The sequence below is a fragment of the Theropithecus gelada genome, chromosome 14, assembly GCF_003255815.1.
Source record: "Theropithecus gelada isolate Dixy chromosome 14, Tgel_1.0, whole genome shotgun sequence".
NCBI classification, from domain to species: Eukaryota; Metazoa; Chordata; class Mammalia; order Primates; family Cercopithecidae; genus Theropithecus; species Theropithecus gelada.
Window position 1 is genome coordinate 31,175,604 of NC_037682.1, and position 16,353 is coordinate 31,191,956.

At 48.7% G+C, this 16,353-nt stretch overlaps 1 protein-coding gene across 2 annotated transcripts in view; it reads right to left on the bottom strand.

Moving 5' to 3' along the window:
* Positions 1-1,680: 1,680 nt before the first annotated feature.
* NAT10 (N-acetyltransferase 10) overlaps positions 1,681-16,353 on the bottom strand; it is a 42,116-nt gene continuing 27,443 nt past the window's right edge. For both annotated transcript variants that reach the window (XM_025356821.1, XM_025356822.1), the window contains 15 exons: positions 16,040-16,136; positions 15,049-15,165; positions 14,085-14,186; positions 13,919-13,993; positions 13,213-13,329; positions 11,682-11,815; positions 11,434-11,482; positions 9,190-9,286; positions 8,982-9,092; positions 7,916-8,088; positions 7,281-7,400; positions 6,802-6,900; positions 6,271-6,344; positions 5,097-5,180; positions 1,681-2,512 (listed from right to left, as the gene is read on the bottom strand). In XM_025356821.1, coding sequence (XP_025212606.1) covers positions 2,401-2,512; positions 5,097-5,180; positions 6,271-6,344; positions 6,802-6,900; positions 7,281-7,400; positions 7,916-8,088; positions 8,982-9,092; positions 9,190-9,286; positions 11,434-11,482; positions 11,682-11,815; positions 13,213-13,329; positions 13,919-13,993; positions 14,085-14,186; positions 15,049-15,165; positions 16,040-16,136 — 1,561 coding nt within the window. In that variant the 3' untranslated portion in view covers positions 1,681-2,400. The remainder of the gene's footprint in view (positions 2,513-5,096; positions 5,181-6,270; positions 6,345-6,801; positions 6,901-7,280; positions 7,401-7,915; positions 8,089-8,981; positions 9,093-9,189; positions 9,287-11,433; positions 11,483-11,681; positions 11,816-13,212; positions 13,330-13,918; positions 13,994-14,084; positions 14,187-15,048; positions 15,166-16,039; positions 16,137-16,353) is intronic.

The window sequence follows — 16,353 nt, forward strand, 5'->3', positions numbered from 1 at the left end:
GATGTCACTCTGTCTGGGGGCCAGATGGTGAAGTGTGGGGGAGCATGCCTTTTCAGGTTTGAAGGAGAACCCAAGATCATGACCACAAAATGCAAAGACCCAGGCGTGTGTTTAGGAACACACACTTTGCAAATAAAGAGGCCTTGTCCAAGGATACAGAGATATTACACTGAGCCAGACAAGTCTGACTGCAAAATGCATGCTCTCTGCTGCCCAAGTGAGACGCCTTTTCTAGCTTAGGTTGTGGTTTTGGAACATGGCCAGTCCTGGCCAAGTGTGGTGGCTCATGCCTCTAATCCCAATACTCTGGGAGGCCCTGGCGGATCACTTGAGGCCAGAGTTCCAGACCAACCTGGGCAACATATTGAGACTCCATCTCTAGATAATTTAAAAAATTAGGCAGGTGTGGTGGTGAGCACCTTCCCTCAGCTTGGAAGGCTGAGGTGGGAGAATGCCTTCAGCCCGAGTTCAAGGCTGCAATGAGCTATGACTGAGCCACCACACTCCAGCTTGGGCAACAGAACAAGACCCTGTCTGTTTTTAAAACACCACCACAGCCAGTCCTTATTGAGTATTCTCAGAGCTGGCATGTAAGTGAACTTGAACAGCTCCTCTAGTTAGATCTGATGAGTGCCCAGAACCCAGAGAGATTGAGCAGGCACTTGCTCTGTGCCAGGCACTGTTCTAAATGCTTTCCATTCTACCCCACCCACTCCTCACCACAACCCCATGACGGGGGTGCTATTCCTACTGCTCACACTTTGCAGAAGTGGACCTGAAGGGCAGGTAGGATCAAGTAACCTGCCTAAGGCCATGGTGAGGGTCAGGGCAGAGCAGTCTGCCTCCAGAGCCCTCTCACCTTGCACCCAGAGCAGAGCCAGCTGGGGAGAGTTTGGGGGTAGAGACACTAAACAAAAGCTTCCTTACCTGTAGGATGATATGCCTGGACAACTTGTACAGTCCCATCCAGCTCTGACCATTTGAGAATGTGACTCTGCTTTTGGCCACGCTCTAAGAAAACCCTCTTTGAAAGGCAGGCTTAGGCACCCACCTGAGAAAATAAATAAAAATTATTTTCATGCCCTCTCCCCACCACCAGCAAAATTTCCTACAGACCTAACAGAGGTCTGTGGCCAGGAAACTTCAGTTCCAAGAAATGAAAGGCCCCTAGTTCATGTCCCGACAGCCTCGGTGACAAGGCTCAGCAGCGCTAGGGTCACGCACAGAACCTGCTCTTCTCCTTCTGGGAACAAGTCCCGGGAGCTGCATATGAAATACCCTTAGGCTGAGAAGTTACCGTTTCCTTCCCTGTCCTTCTCTGAACCTAGACAACACATCAGGCTGCAGATTCATTAGCCTGGATACCATTAAACAAACATATCGAAGTATGTGTAAAGCCAGGTAATCTCTGTTCCCAACAAATAGAAGGGACCAAGTGACCTGGAAGGAGCTGGGAAGGAAATGAGGCAGTTCTAGCTGGCTTCCAGCCACCACATCAAGCCCCTCGAGGTGACCACAACCACCTGCCACTTCTCCCGCAGACCTCTGGACTGGGAAGCCCTAGATACACTGCTCACCTCCGGCCTTGATACCAACGCCTTCCAAATTCCACCAGGCAGCCAAGACCGACCAGAAGAAACTTCCACGTGTGTGGATTTCAGAACGCTCACAGGCAGCTGGTCTTTCTAGAATATTATTTATTAAAAATAGATTCTCTATCCCTCCCCTCACCCCTGCGAGCAAAATGGCCTTTCCCAACATCTTTTCCCAAATGGATGAGATAACAGGTCTTGAGGACGCAGATGTGGCATCACTACACAAACTACAGGCTCAGGTGTTTCTGGGACAGTGGCTCTGCTGGAGCCAAGAGTGGAACAGCACAAGACGACATCAGCAAACCCTGGTGCACCTAACTGCGTGCTGCCATGGATGCCGGGACGGACTGGAGGTCCTCCTGCTCCAGGCACAAGGCCACAAAGAGAGACCCAGCGGCCCAGCAGCAGCCCCCTGGGCACCACCAGAAAGCGATGTACTTAAGGGCCTCAGGAGGACGAGAGGCAACATGGCTTCCACGTGTGCGGGAATGAGCCTAAAAAGCTGGCCCAAAGCAAAATATGAACTTATAGGAAAGGAGGGCCCTGGACTGGTTGGGGAGAGAGAGACTCCTAGCAATTCTAGGTGGCAGTGCCCAGCCATCAAGTTCTAAGGAGACCCATTTGGGAGTGACTCTGCCTTCAGTCAGGTTGAGCTCGCAGACTGACACAGGCCCGGAGGCTGAATCCGCGGCCAGTTTGCAGGTGTGCCGGGGCCTCTTATTGCTTATAACAGTCCAGCCAGAGAGGGTTCAGGAAGTGAGAGTATCTTCCCATGATCAAACACTGATGCCAAAGTTTCTCTTCACTATTTCTTCCGCTTCAGTTTCATATCTTTTTTGTTCTTTGTATCTCTATTCTTCTTCAACTTCTTGCTCTGTTTGGGTTCTTGTTTGGCTTCCAACTTCCTTTTCTTGTCACTAGAGAAAAATCAAAAATAGAAAGAATGAAATATGTACAGATCTGAACATCTGAGACTGCTTGGTTTTAAGCTTGCTTTGCTTTGTGAAAAAGGGTTTCCACCGTTTGAAACTTGATGTAAGGACACCCGATTGGACGTAAATGTTCTCTGCAAACCTATTAGGGGGCAGGCATTGTGCTGGGGCTGGGGACACACCACACAGACCAGTTCCTGCCCTGACCCAGCTTTTAGTCTGTGGAAGAACAAATCTTGATCTTAACACCTGAAATCCGGGTTCTCCTCAGAGCTCGGTACGCTGTGCTCCCCTCTCCCAAGACAGATCTAAGGCACCACAAGGATTCCCCACCACCACTCTCCACTCACCACTCACCACTCTCACCACCACTGCAGCGACTCTGGAAACCAGACATATTTATCCCAATGACCCTGAAGACAGTCCTTAATACAAGGCATGAGACTCCAAGGAAAACCCTGCCATAATAATAGCCATGATGTGCTACTATTATTTTATTTATCTTATATGAGAAGAAGAAATAGAAAACAACAGGTGACACCCTGCGACCAGTTCCTGGATTCTTCATTGATATACTGGCAAAGGAATCACTCAGCAAACGGCCACCTGCCATTAAGAAACATAGGTTTAATTTTGCTCTGGGAACAAATACTTCCCTACAAGGACACAGAGAAGAGTTCAGACCAGATACCATTAAGGTTATATGAATGAAGTACCTCTCAAAGGAAGAAAAAGAAATGCCTCAGAGTATTTAATGATAGCTACCAGCATTTTTAGCTCACAAAGTTCAAGCTTTCACATTTACTCAGAGCCATCAAGCACATCAACAACCACACAGCACTGGCTGGTTGGACTCAAGAGCCTTCTCACTACCAGCAATGGCCAAACAAATGGCAGGAAAGGCCAAGTTCTGCAGAGTGAGGAGCCGAGGCTGCCTCCACAGCAAGCACGCTCTCCAGCCTTTTTTTCCAGTGAAAGCCACCGTGCTCAAAGCCAAAGCCATCATGGGCCCTGTGCTACATTTCCCATACTGTACAAACCAGAGACAGGTCACACCGACAGTGGGCTTCTGTACTGCACCACAGAGCATCTGGGAAATGAGGCCGGCATCGATGCTGGATCCTTCAAGATGCCACAGTGACTAATGGAGACTCTGGAAGATAGTATCTGATTTCTGGGACCTATAGTTCCCAGAGACACAAGGTTTCCTCTTTCCAAATGTTTCCAAAATATAAGCTTTTAAGGAAACCAGTAACTAGGGGACTGCCAAAATCTCACCCTCCCCATCAACCCCCAAATCAGCTGTGAAAGCCTCAATTCCAGAGGCTCTGGGCAGGGAAGGCCTCATTGTATTCCCAAGGAAAACTGATGAAGGTTCCAGCCTAAGTTATTTACAAATGCACCACTCTGCAGATAAGAAGCTTGGAGTGAAGATTTTCAAACAGTGGTCTAAGGACTGCTGGGGTCCCTAAGACCCTTTCAGGTGTCCACAAGGTCAAAATGTACTTCTATTAGTATGAAAATAGTTATTTGCCTTTTTTCATCTTCATTCTCTCACAAATATTCAGTTTTCCAGAGAGTATAAGATATGACAGCACAAGAGTGTCAGTGAAGACACAGACATGAGTATCCAGCTGCCTTCTATTAAGCCAGATATTGAAGAGATTTGCAAAAATGTATATGTAAAACAATGCCACTCTTCTCACCACAATTTTTATGAGAGTGTTTTTCCAAACAACTGAATCCATTATTACTGTGAACAAATGAATATTTTTTAAATTTCTCAGTTTTTCATTTATTTTCTTTTTAAGATTTTTTTGTGGAAACAGGGCCCACTATGTTGCACAGGTTGGTCTTGAACTCCTGGGCTCAAGCGATCCTCCTGCCTTGGTCTCCCAAAGTGCTGAGATCACAGGCATCAGCCACCGTACCTGGCCAGTTTTTCATTTCTAATATGGGAAATTACAATAGATATAACCAACAAAAGTCCTCTGGGGGCCTTAATTGTTTTTAAGAGATAAAGGAACTCAAAGACCCAAAACCTTGAGAACTGCTGGCTCAAAGGAAGGACAATGTAACAGTTAAACCTATGGCCTTGCAGTAGAGAAACTTGGACTTGATTCTAGCTCCAGCTCTCACTAGCTGTGTGCTTCTTGGGAATTTACTTAACCCCGTAGAGCCTTGGTTACTTCATCTGAAAGCAGTGACAGTAATAAAACAGCCCCCTCATGCTGTCATCCTGAGGGCTGAATGATGAAAGCCCACAGGCAAGTCTCAGCCAGTGGCAGCTTCTGGACTGTTCCCTCAAGCCCTTCTCTCTGATAGGCCCAGCGCCCTGGCAAGGCTGACGAATACAAACAGTGAAGAGATCCATGCCTAAGAGATGGCCCTCCTGGTCTGTGGGAGATGCACTGCAAGGATAATGGCCAAGGGACTCTCAAAGGGAAGAACCATGACTTTTCTGTCAAAGCTTTTGCTCCAACCTCCTATTTTCTAGTCAAAGTTAAAGAGAAGCAGAGAGGCCAGAATGCCTCTTCCGCCAGATGTAGGTCAGACCTTGGGCCCTCACCTTTTCAGGCTGATGATCGAGGCGTTCGGCCCAGCTTTGTTCAAAACTTCATTCCACTCTTCATCGTCCCCACGGATTATGTATCTTAAAAAAACAGAAGGGCACTATCAAAGCCTGCTTGAAAGAAGACGGGACTGCTTAAGAGAAAATACAACAGTGACAACATTCTTATCAGACCTTTCCTGTCATGAAAGCCAGGCTGAGCAGTGTCAGCATTTGAACAGCAGAAAGGACAAAGGGGACGAGCATGCAGGAGGGCCAAGAGATGTGGCGCTTAGCTCTATGGATAGAAGCTCCACAGGAGCAAGGGTCACCAGGTCTGCTGGCGGGGGTCAGTGAGGACAGTCCTGCACAGAAGGCGCCTGCCTGGCTTCTCCCACATGACTCTCATTAACATCCCCCAAAGCAGCTTCCTGTCGTCCCCACAATCTTCTCACTCCCACCTCCAAGCGTTTGTCCACAAGCCCTTGAACTGTGCCTCTTCCCTCCCTCCCTTCTCTTTTAGATTTAGCAGTCCTGGCAAATCAAGGTTTTGATATTACAAAGCTGAGGGCAGAAACTACAGCTCGATTCTCTGACCAAGGACTCCTGGCCACCTCCATCTCACACACCCAGCAGCCACCATCACTGATGACCCAGAAACAGGACTACAGGTCACAGAGGCTCAGAGGCCATGAATTCTGGAGTTATGGTTCACATCAATCCAGGCGGTGGAGGGAGAGGCAGCACCACTACAGCTGAAGCTCAGAAGGGACTAGGATCCCCAGACGGTTTCAGAGCAAGGGTTTTGCTTGTTTGGTTGGTTTTAGCAGTAGAATCCTTTCTTCAAACAAAGTCACGTGTAAAAGCCAAATAGAGTAAAGTAACCATTAAAGTGCCTGCTCATCCAATCGGCACCCCCACTCCTGGAAGGACCCGAGGTGTGACCTGGAGCCTTGGGGATGGGAGAACGCAATTTGAAAGTCAAAGTGGCCGCACTGGTCTCAGGAACCCAACTCTTCCAAAATTATACAAGCAGGCAGTTAGAAGGTCAAGTAGAACTGTTAGCGCTCCTAACACTGATCCCATGAAAGACACTTCCCAGGGCACCTGGGATATGATTAGAAGAAACGTGTAGGCAGATTCTTAGGGCCCCAGAAGCCAAGGCAAAGTCTCTGCTTCCCACAAGCCTTACTCAGAGAGGTCCATGCTCTTCAGCTTCCCCACTTCTTTCTTGTGTTTCTCCTGAAATTCCTTTGCTGCTTCATCCTGTGGTTAAGGACCCATACAGAGACTAAGTCAGAGTCAAGGACTGAACCAAACACAGGAAAAGGGGAAGCTGGGGTGGAATAGCACAATGATGAGAAAACATTTCCTTCTCTTCCATCTACCTGCAAAAACCTTGTAGGCAGCTCTGATTATTTTAAGGTAGCTCTGTATATAAAATATGCATTTAAGAAGTCACCAAAAAAGACAAAACATTTACAACAGATGCTGGAATCCTGCATTCATAACATATACACACAACCAATGGCAGGCACAACTCTAGGCCTGTATGTGCTCAGACAATGCTGGGTCCATTTGCCCAGTTAAACCTATGGAATAGCACTTAGCTCAATGAGTGCAGAGGACTCTTTCTAAAGGGGAAGGGAAGACAGTCTGCATTCACAGCCTAAGGCAACTGATGGAAAAGCCAGGACTCCTGAGGCCTTGAGTAGGGACATACCAGGTCATCACTGAGGGTCTTCATTGTGGGCTCCATGACCACATCCTTCACTGCCACCATCTGCTCCTCAATGGCCTTTTCCTGAACTTCATTAAACAGCTACAAAAGACGACCACAGAGAAGCAGAAGATGAAGGAACAGCAGGCGCCCAGTCACCCGTGACCCAGACACTTGGTGTCTTATAGAAAGGTGTGCATTTTGAAGACATAAAGCAACACTCTACAGTTTAGGAATATGGATATTCGCAAGAAGAGTTGAAGAACACAGACTGGATATGTACCGAATTCCTAACAGGGATGCCTCTGGGAGAGGACACACACAACTTCACAGATTTTTCAGAGCTGAAGTCCCGGATTTGTGTGTGTGACGAGATGCAGCAAACACAGCTAAATGCTAACATGTGTTCATCTCAGGAGCAGGGAGTGGGTTCGCTGCACTATCTGAGAGAGATCAAGCCCCTGCCCTCGGGCCGAGGTTACCTTCACAACTTTGCGGATGATCCGGTTGAAAAGTCCCATCAACTGGCCTGAGGGCAGCTCAATCTCCTTTTCCAGCTGGTCCACAGACTTATGCTGCAGGCCAATCCCCAAGAGAAGAGCCTAAAGGATGGAAAATCTGCTGGGTGGGCCTCTAGGACAGGCCCTTGCCCATTAAAATGGCGCCAAGAACTAGGGTACTCTCTTGCCCAAAGCTATTGGTACAAAGGCAGACTAGCACTGTGTATATTGGCATCTTCTCTCTCATCCTGTTACTGAGACCACCAAGAAATGCTGTCTTCCTTAAATCCCCAAAATAACTTTTATCCTGACAAATACCTGCTTCACAACTACAATAAAAGTTTGGGATGTTCCTGAACCTCTGCTAAGGTGGAGTTAAGTGTCAAGGCAGCGTAGCGGGGTGGAAGCTGCAGCTCTCTCACTTCGTATGGCTGGGCACGTTACTCGACTTCAGAGCCCAGGTTTCCTGACCTGTAGAATGAGGAGACCACTACCCACCTATCAGATCTATGAGGAATTAAAGGCACACAATTATGTCCAAGTGCCCAACCCAACACCCAGCAAACAGCTCCACAATCCTCGCTTCTCCTCCTCCACGCAAGCAGCAGGTAGCCTACCGACTGAGCCGCGGACAGGGCCAGGTCCCCCAGCTGGTTCAGGAAATAGATGCGGGAGATGGCCGGGATCATGTCCATGATGAGGTGATAGTCCACCATGTTCCGTGAATACATCTCCAGCCGCTTCAGGTCATAGGGGAGGAAGAGTGCTTCCAGCTCCTCCCGGCTCAGGGCTGACCACAGGACACAGAGCCAGACAGGTTAGGTCACCTGGCACCCTCAAGAGATAGCACACAGCCCCCAGGCGGCACCCTAACACACAGAAGCATCTAACAGGGCCTGGCAGCCATACCACACAGCCCTGGCCCAGAGGGGCACCAAACCTGCTCCTGCCATAGAAGGGGCGGCTCCGGGCCATGTGCAGGGAGGGGACGGCTGCCACAGGACCCTTGCTCAGTTCCCATACTCAACACATGGACCAAGGAAAAGCTCCCTGTGGCCTAGGGTTAGGGGAACACAACTACACTCTTTCCCTGCTTTGTCACTTCATTCGGTGTCACAGAATGTGTGTAACCTCTGCCCAGCTCAAGATATACAGATTTCTCCATCAAAATATAAGTGGCAAAAAAGTATATACACACACATATACACATATATATGCATGTTATACCTACATACTTATGTATAAAATATGCAATAAAACTAATCTCTTACACATTCTATTCAAATAGAATCTGTATACACAAAGCACTTCTGTGTGCTGTTGGCTACAGAAGGCTAGCAGCATGTTCTTACTACAATTTCATGAATGAGGAAACTAAACCTCAGAAACTAAACCTCACTCCCCTAGAGCACAGATGTAAATCGGCCTCCATAACAAACCAGCTACATGAACTAAATGGACACCTCTGACGTCAAATTGCACAGCCAGAGTCTTACCATGAAAATGAAAGACAACACAGCCTGGGACAGAGCAGAGGGCTGGCAAGTGGGTGGTGGCCAGCGAGTGACTGCAGGCTAGAACCAGACCCTCAATTTCCAGCCCACACCCTTCCTAGGACACCACACCCACCTCCGACACAGCCAAGCCACTCCCAACCCTCCTCCCTGTCCCTGCCCGTCTCACCCGGCTGGGCTGGCTTCCCCATGTTCCTGTTCTGAATGATGTTCAGAGCCAGGGAAGGAGAGAAGGTGCTGAACTGGTAGGACAGCAAGGCTAGGAACCGTCGTCGGAAATCTGTGGGGTGCCATCACGCAGAGTTAGAGGTCTGGAGGCATCCCCGGCAGCCCCCGATCACCTCATTGTCTCCCCAGAACCCCCACTCCTCAGTCACCTTTCCAGAAGGCTGCAAGCCAGCCTCCCTGGTCAGCCTCGTCCTCATCAGTGAGTGTCTTCAGCATGATGCACGAGTGCTCTCCAGTCAGGTCATTCTGGACAACACAGAGGTTCAACTGGCACCAAGAACCCCCTTTTTTGAACAACCCATCATTGATGAAGGGTAAACACTCAGAGAAGAAAGGCTTGGTGCTTCCGCAGGCCTCTCTTTCTACCTGGGCTGGGAGAGGCGCCCTTCTCAAACACAGCCCTCGCCTTCACCTTCCTCATATCACCTCAGTTCACATGCAAGGGCTGCAAAGATCACTGTCCTGCAATCTCCTCAGAAGTGTCACAGACACAGAGCAGAGGTGCTCGCTCTTCTGGGCCTGCCTCTTGCTCGGGACCTGTGGGAGGGAAATACCTGTTCCTCTCAGGTGAATGCTGAACTCAGTCATTAGGGCTTAAGCTCCACACAATCCAGTCTACATGGGTTTGGTGCCTCACAGCAGGAACTCCAGGGACAAAACCTATATCTCAGTGCTGGCAGCCGGTCTGCAAGTGCAGGCTTCTTTAGGTGCTAAAATGGCAACTGTTTTTACATTTTCTACTACATAACAACAAAGCCCATACCATAAAAACACCACTATCAAGTCACAAATGAACAGCGCACAGTACAAGACCACATGGACACACCGCAGACCACACGGCAGCTCACTAGCCTGCGTTCCCCTTGCAGCTGATGGCCGAATTTACATCCCCAGCCTCCACCAAACGCACCGACAGAGAACCAACCCATCTCTGCGGCTCCCTGCCTGCACGGAAGCAGCCCAACACCCAGCGGTCCTCACCAGTCCCACTTTAAACCCTCGGACGGACACTGGACACTAGCCTCGGATACTGGCTTTGCCCTAAACCTCCAACACTTCCCTCTCAGCCGACGGACTCCCCTCATCTGGGAAGACAGAAGCACTCAGAAGAGAACGTCATCATCCTCCCAACCCCAAATCAGCCAGCCAACTGATGCCTTCCATTCCCATGCTCTCTGCCTTCCCTGGGTCCGAAGGATGAAGTAGGTGGTCACCTCCCTTCCTGAGTCTCGAGTCCCACCCACCACTTCCTCAAGGCCTGCACTCTGGCAGTCAGCCCCCCTCACCTATACCACTACTTGCAGAATCGAACCCAGCAGCAAACAAACATTCTCTAGAATCTCCCATCTGACAATCCCCCTTTAGCTTCCATTTCCCTCCAGCGACCTTGTTTCTTTGCTCCCTTTCGCTTCCTGAAAGAGTCGCCTGTTCCCCTTCTAGTTCTTCACCTCCTCTTCCCTCTGGCCAGGCCAAAGCCTCCACTCCACTGCCGCTGCTTCAATGCAGTTCACTGCTGCTGATGAATCCAACGGCCAGCTGTCCTCATCCTCCTCATTCTCGCTACAGGGCTGACTCCCATTCCCACTTCTTCACCTCGACGTGGACATACCCTGACTTTCTCCTGCGCATCAGGGCTGCTCCTTCTCAGTCCTGTATGTGCTGTGTCCTCTTCCTCATTCCTCTAAATGTTAGGGTCCAAGGAGTCACCCTCATGTCCTTTCACTGGCTCCAGATATTTTTCATTCACTCAACAAAAGTACTTACTGAACACACACTACACAGCAATTGCTACTCTAAGTGCAAAGAATACAGCAATGAACAAAACAGACAAGAGCTCCGTGCCCTCATGCAGTGCATTTTATTATGAATATGCTGATGGCTCCCAAAGCTCCATCTCTAGCCCCAAACTTCCCTACCTCCATATTACTGTAGTCAAATAAATGCCTAGTCCACATTTCCACTTGGATGTCCAATAGGCATCTCACATTAATGTCAAAAAAGAACTCCCACTCTTCCCTCCAAATCTGCTCCTCCTGCAGCGAGTCCCACCTCCGACAGCACCTCCGACACCCAGTTTCTCAAGCCAAAACTCTAGGAATTACCCTTGATCCTCCTGTCCACTCTCCTTCCTCAGAATCTGATGAACAAGTCCACGTGCACCTCTGCCATTTTATGACTAAGCACAAGGCATGCACCATGTAGTCGGGGAAGAAATGTGTGATGACGTGGCCCGTCCCTGAGGATGGCTGTTTCCGTGTCCATCAGAATAAACCTCTTCAGAGGCACAGCCACCTGCTCAGAGCGACGCAGCACTAGGGCTCTTTGCAAGGACAGGCCTGTCACCTACCACAACGGCAAACCTAAACTTTTCCTCTGCTGGATGCCTCACTCACCGGGGTCTGTCTCAGATAAACAGGAACAAATCCAGCTCGTTTCCAGAACCTGCAAAGATACAAAGACAGTAGGTCACTGTGTGTGGCCTCTGGGGAGCGGCTGACAGACACACAAGGGCAAGCACCAGGAGAGCAGGCCACGAACAGCAGGCTAGCACAGGCACCAGCTACCAACAGACACACAGCCCACAAAACTCTTCTTTCTCAATGCCAAGGAGTGATGCTGAGGAAGGAGGGCAGGCACTTACTTGAGGAGCCTGGGGGTCAAGCCATAGGAAACACCCAGGTAATCCAGGCGCTCAGCGGGCCTCTCATTCAATTTGAGGAGTAAAGGAGGCAGGTCCTTCCGGGGAGTGATGACCTCTTCCAGCAAGCTGACAGCCTGTGAAGATGCCAAGGAGAGAACACAGTCCACTCGACACAGGGAGAGAGACATCGTCAAGCAACCCTGCCACAGCTCACTCTGGACTTAGCACAACAAAAACTGGGAGAGGTTTCTTGGTTTGTTGCTGTGGTTGTCAAACTATGGGAACACCACAGTCAAGCAATCATTCCCACGTACACAAAACACCTCAACATGCATGGAGTCACACTGCTCTGGACCTCCAGAATGCAGGAAGACAGCCACAGAGTTTAGGAATGACTGACAGACGCCGGGAGTGGTGGCTCATGCCTGTAATCCCAGCACTTTGGGAGACCGAGGCAGGCGGATCACCTGAGGTCAGGAGTTCGAGACTGGCCTAGCCAACATGGCAAAACCCCATCTCTACTAAAAATACAAAAATTAGCCAGACGTGGTGGTGTGTGCTTGTAGTCCCAGTTACTCAGAAGGCTGAGGCAGGACAACTGCTTGCACCTGGGAGGCAGAGGTTGCAGTGAGCTGAAATCATGCCATTGCACTCCAGCCTGGGAGACAGAGTAAGACTCCATCTCTTTAAAAAAAAAAATAAATAAATAAAAGAAAAAAGAAAAAAGAAATGCCCGACAGATTTACAAAGGGACAGACAGGTTCCTATGATCCAGCATGAAGTCCAGGTTCTATCACCTGACAGCCTTGGGAACTGACAAACCTCTGAGCTTGAACTTTTTTTTTTCATTGTTTGAGACAGGGTCTGGCTCTGTCACGCAGGCTGGAGTCCAGGGGCGAGATCACGGCTCAATGCAGCTTCAACCTCGGGTTCAAGCAATCTTCCCACCTCAGCCTCCCAAGTAGCCAGGACTACAGGTGTGTGCCACCACGCTCAGCTAATTTTTGTATTTTTTGTAAAGACGGAGTTTTGCCATGTTGCCAGCTGCTTCGACTTAAATAAAAGCCCCTTGCCTAGCTCCCAAATAGACATACTATGAAAATCAATGAATGCACATGAAAGGCTGTCACAGTTACTAGTATCAGTCATTCTTATCAAGGAATGACAGAACTTCCCTTAGTCTGAGTGTAGGATGAAAGAGGAGATTATACAGCAGTGATTCTCAAACCTGAATAAGCATCAGAATCACCTGAGAATCTTGTTAAAAACTACAGATTACAGGGTCTACCCCAGAGTTTCTGATTCAGTAGGTCTAGAATGAGGCTCAAGAATTTACATTTTTAACAAGCTGCCAGATAATCCCAATGATACTGATCTGAAGATCTCAAGTGTTCGGTTGGAGAAAGCAGCAGTAGAAGAAAATGACAGAGGGGCCCAAAGCTCTGGACTGGTTTTTGTTGATGCCCCTAAAAACCCAGAGAATTATCCTCCCAAGAAGCAGGACACAGAAAGTTCGTCGAAAGACGCTTACCTCACTGCTTACGGTGTGAATTTCCTGCGGTGTCTCAAGGACCTTTTCCTCCAGACAAGGAAACCTGCCTTCGTAGTACATCTGCAACAGCTGCAGAGCACGGGTGCCATAGCCCATCTAGGAGTAAACATGAAGGGGAAGAGGCAGAGGGAAGAGAGCTGCTCTCAGTCTAAGCCACGGTGACTCCCCTGTATTGCTTCTAGAGAACCTTCCCTCCCTGTCAAACTGCACGGGGCAAGAGAACCAATGAAGTTCCTCAATGAGGTCAAAGCAGAGACGCTTAAGACTGAAAGCAGTGTGACTCGAGTTCTTAACACTGGTCTAGCCCATCAAGAACAGCCACTTGATGGTAAGGATGGCTGTGGTTTCTGGTCTCCAGATAGGCAAGCCCAAAAGAGAGGCAGTTTCTGTATCACTGTCTGAAAAGGAAGCTTCTACGGCCAATTACCCAGTGAGGTGTTCTAAGAAGGTAATTTTGGTATACGGGTCTGGTTCACAAGTCCTTGCTCTCACAAAGGAAGAGTGGGCATATGCCATCATCCTGTTCACCTGCCCACCCCGAACCCTGGCTAAATTCTCCAGAGCAGGGAAGTACCTACACTTCACTTGCTTCTGCTTGACCATCTTCTTATTCCAACCACCAAGTACCCCCCGCCCTAAAGTGCCGCCAGCAACACGGCTTCAGGGGAGCCTGAGGACACATTACCCCTTGATAATCCGGGTGAACAGCAATGCGAACGACCCTTCCACCAGAAAGACCACCAAAGTCTGGATCTTGGAACTGTGTGGGAGACACAAACCAATAACTTAGCAACACAGACATCTTCAGACACCGCCAGCTTCCCTCAGACATGCCAGGGAAAGCCCATCACCTGTTCTGACACTGTCCATGGAATCAGGTCCCCTGAAGCCTTCTTGCCTCGAGACAGACTGTTCAAGATGGACTGGCGAGAAATCTCCCCTTCGAGGCACACCTGTGGGGGAAGCAGGACAGTGCAGGAAGAAAGGCCAGCTCTGATACACAGCCCACTCACAGAATAAAGCTCGCTTCTCCGACTAGGCCAGTTGTTTCCACACCCGTGTTCAGGTTTAACCCTGGCACTGACTGACACATCCATTCCTAACAGGAGCTTAACTACCATGCCCCATGTTACAAGACAGAAGACAGCCTCCTGACCCAAAAAGTGACAGCCACATTGGAAGAGAGTCTCTATGCATGTTGTGAGTGTGCCAATGTCATCAAGACACAGGATGCTCATGAGGCTCTGCACAGAACAGCACAAGTTCAAAACAACTCAAATGTCTAGCAAGTGAATGGTTGAACAAATCATGGTACATGCATATAATGAAATACTACACAGCTTTTAAAACTTATGAGTATTTTAACACTGCCTAAAAGTAAAAGCAGATTACTAAATACTGCGTTCCCATGTATATGAAAAGGAAAAGTGATACAGAAATGCATAAATACATCCATGCTAGGCATTAAAAATTGGTTCCCCAATCTGTAGCCTCTAATGCAAAAAGCACCATGTATTGCTTTTGTAATAAAGGGAGAAAACAAACAAGTCTGTTTGTGGAAGAAGCTGTGAGTCAAAATAAGAGAGTGGTCGATTCTGGCTTTTCCCCGTCCACGAACAGCAGAGCTTTGGGTGTCTAGTGGCACTGACCTCTTCCAGTGCACCCTAGTCACCTGTCTCAGCAGACCCAGCCCCTTGGTTCCAGACTAGGACTCCACAGTTTCAAAACTCCCACAATGCAGTTATTGAGCCACTAATTCCTGATGCATCAGTGGTTCCCCAAATCACTGCCACAAGGATGCCTCTGCTCCTATACCTGGATAACAGCAAGCACTTCTGGAAGGGCATTCTGGGTGGGGGGCACGGGAGGCAAAAGGCAGAAGAGATGGTGAGCAGGTGCATCGGAGAGCATCTGGAGATCATTGGGAGAGTTCTGTGGAAGCCAAACACGGGTCAGTGAGAAGCACTCTTCCTCTTGCCCTTAACATAAGAAGTTCGATTCAGAACCACAGGATGACTGCAGTATTGCCTTCTCCAAAGCCAAGTGAGGAGCTCCAGCAAAGCACTCTTCTAGTATTTTGGCAAGTCTGAGACTCTTCATAACAAGTTAAGTCAAACTTAGCCTCAAACGCCTACTGTCCTCTCATCCACTGAGGCTGGACAGCAGAAGAGAATTTATTTAGCACTACTTATTTCACAGCTAGGAAGTGAACTTTTTACAGATAAGAGGCTGCTATTTCAGGAAAAACTGTCACCACTTCTAACGCCAACTCTTCAAGCCTTCCGTTACAGGCTGTTCATAAAAATACTACCTAGACATTCAAAAAGTATCCGGCCATTGCACTCCAGCCTGGGCGACAGAGCGAGACTTCGTCTCAAAAAAAAAAAAAAAAAAAAAAAAAAAAAAGTATCCTTTCTAACCAACCCTTTTGTTTTTAAGAGTCTCAGATATTCTAAATTCTCAAATGCACTGTTTCATAAAAATAGCCCAGAGCTACAAAGCTGGTCTCAGGTCAAACTGCACCACCGGGCCACAACTGCAATGTCACCTCATCCTATCAGTTTAGTAGGCAGGCAAGAAATGAAAGCAGCCCTTTAAAAATGGGCACGGCTTTCCACCCTGTCCAGCTACTGCATGGAGCTCCACGCTCTATACCTACACACAGCAAGATCAGTGGACCTCATCAATGTCCCAATGGAACAGTCACCTAAGCCACTAGGTAATAAAAGATGTAAATCAGGTAAAAGGGGACTGCGAAATGCTGAAGCTCCCTGCTGACATTCACACAAGGGCTAGCTGCAGTTACCTTGTAGTGAGAAGCCACGTAGAGGGCCATAAGCCGTTGGAGGAAAACTTCAGAGGCCTTGTGGTAGCAAAAGAGAGTATCTCTATTAACGTAGTAGCTGGGTCTGGAGTTAAGAAACCAAAACAAAACAAGCAGCCCAAGACTGGTCATACTACTCTCTGGAGGCAGAACAAATTTCCCTAGATGGGAACAGGAGCTCAGTGTCCTAAGCAGAAACACATAAAAGAAGGAAGAAGAGGGCCGGGCGTGGTGGCTCACGCTGGTAATCCCAGCACTTTGGGAGGCTGAGGCAGGCGGATCACAAGGTCAGGAGT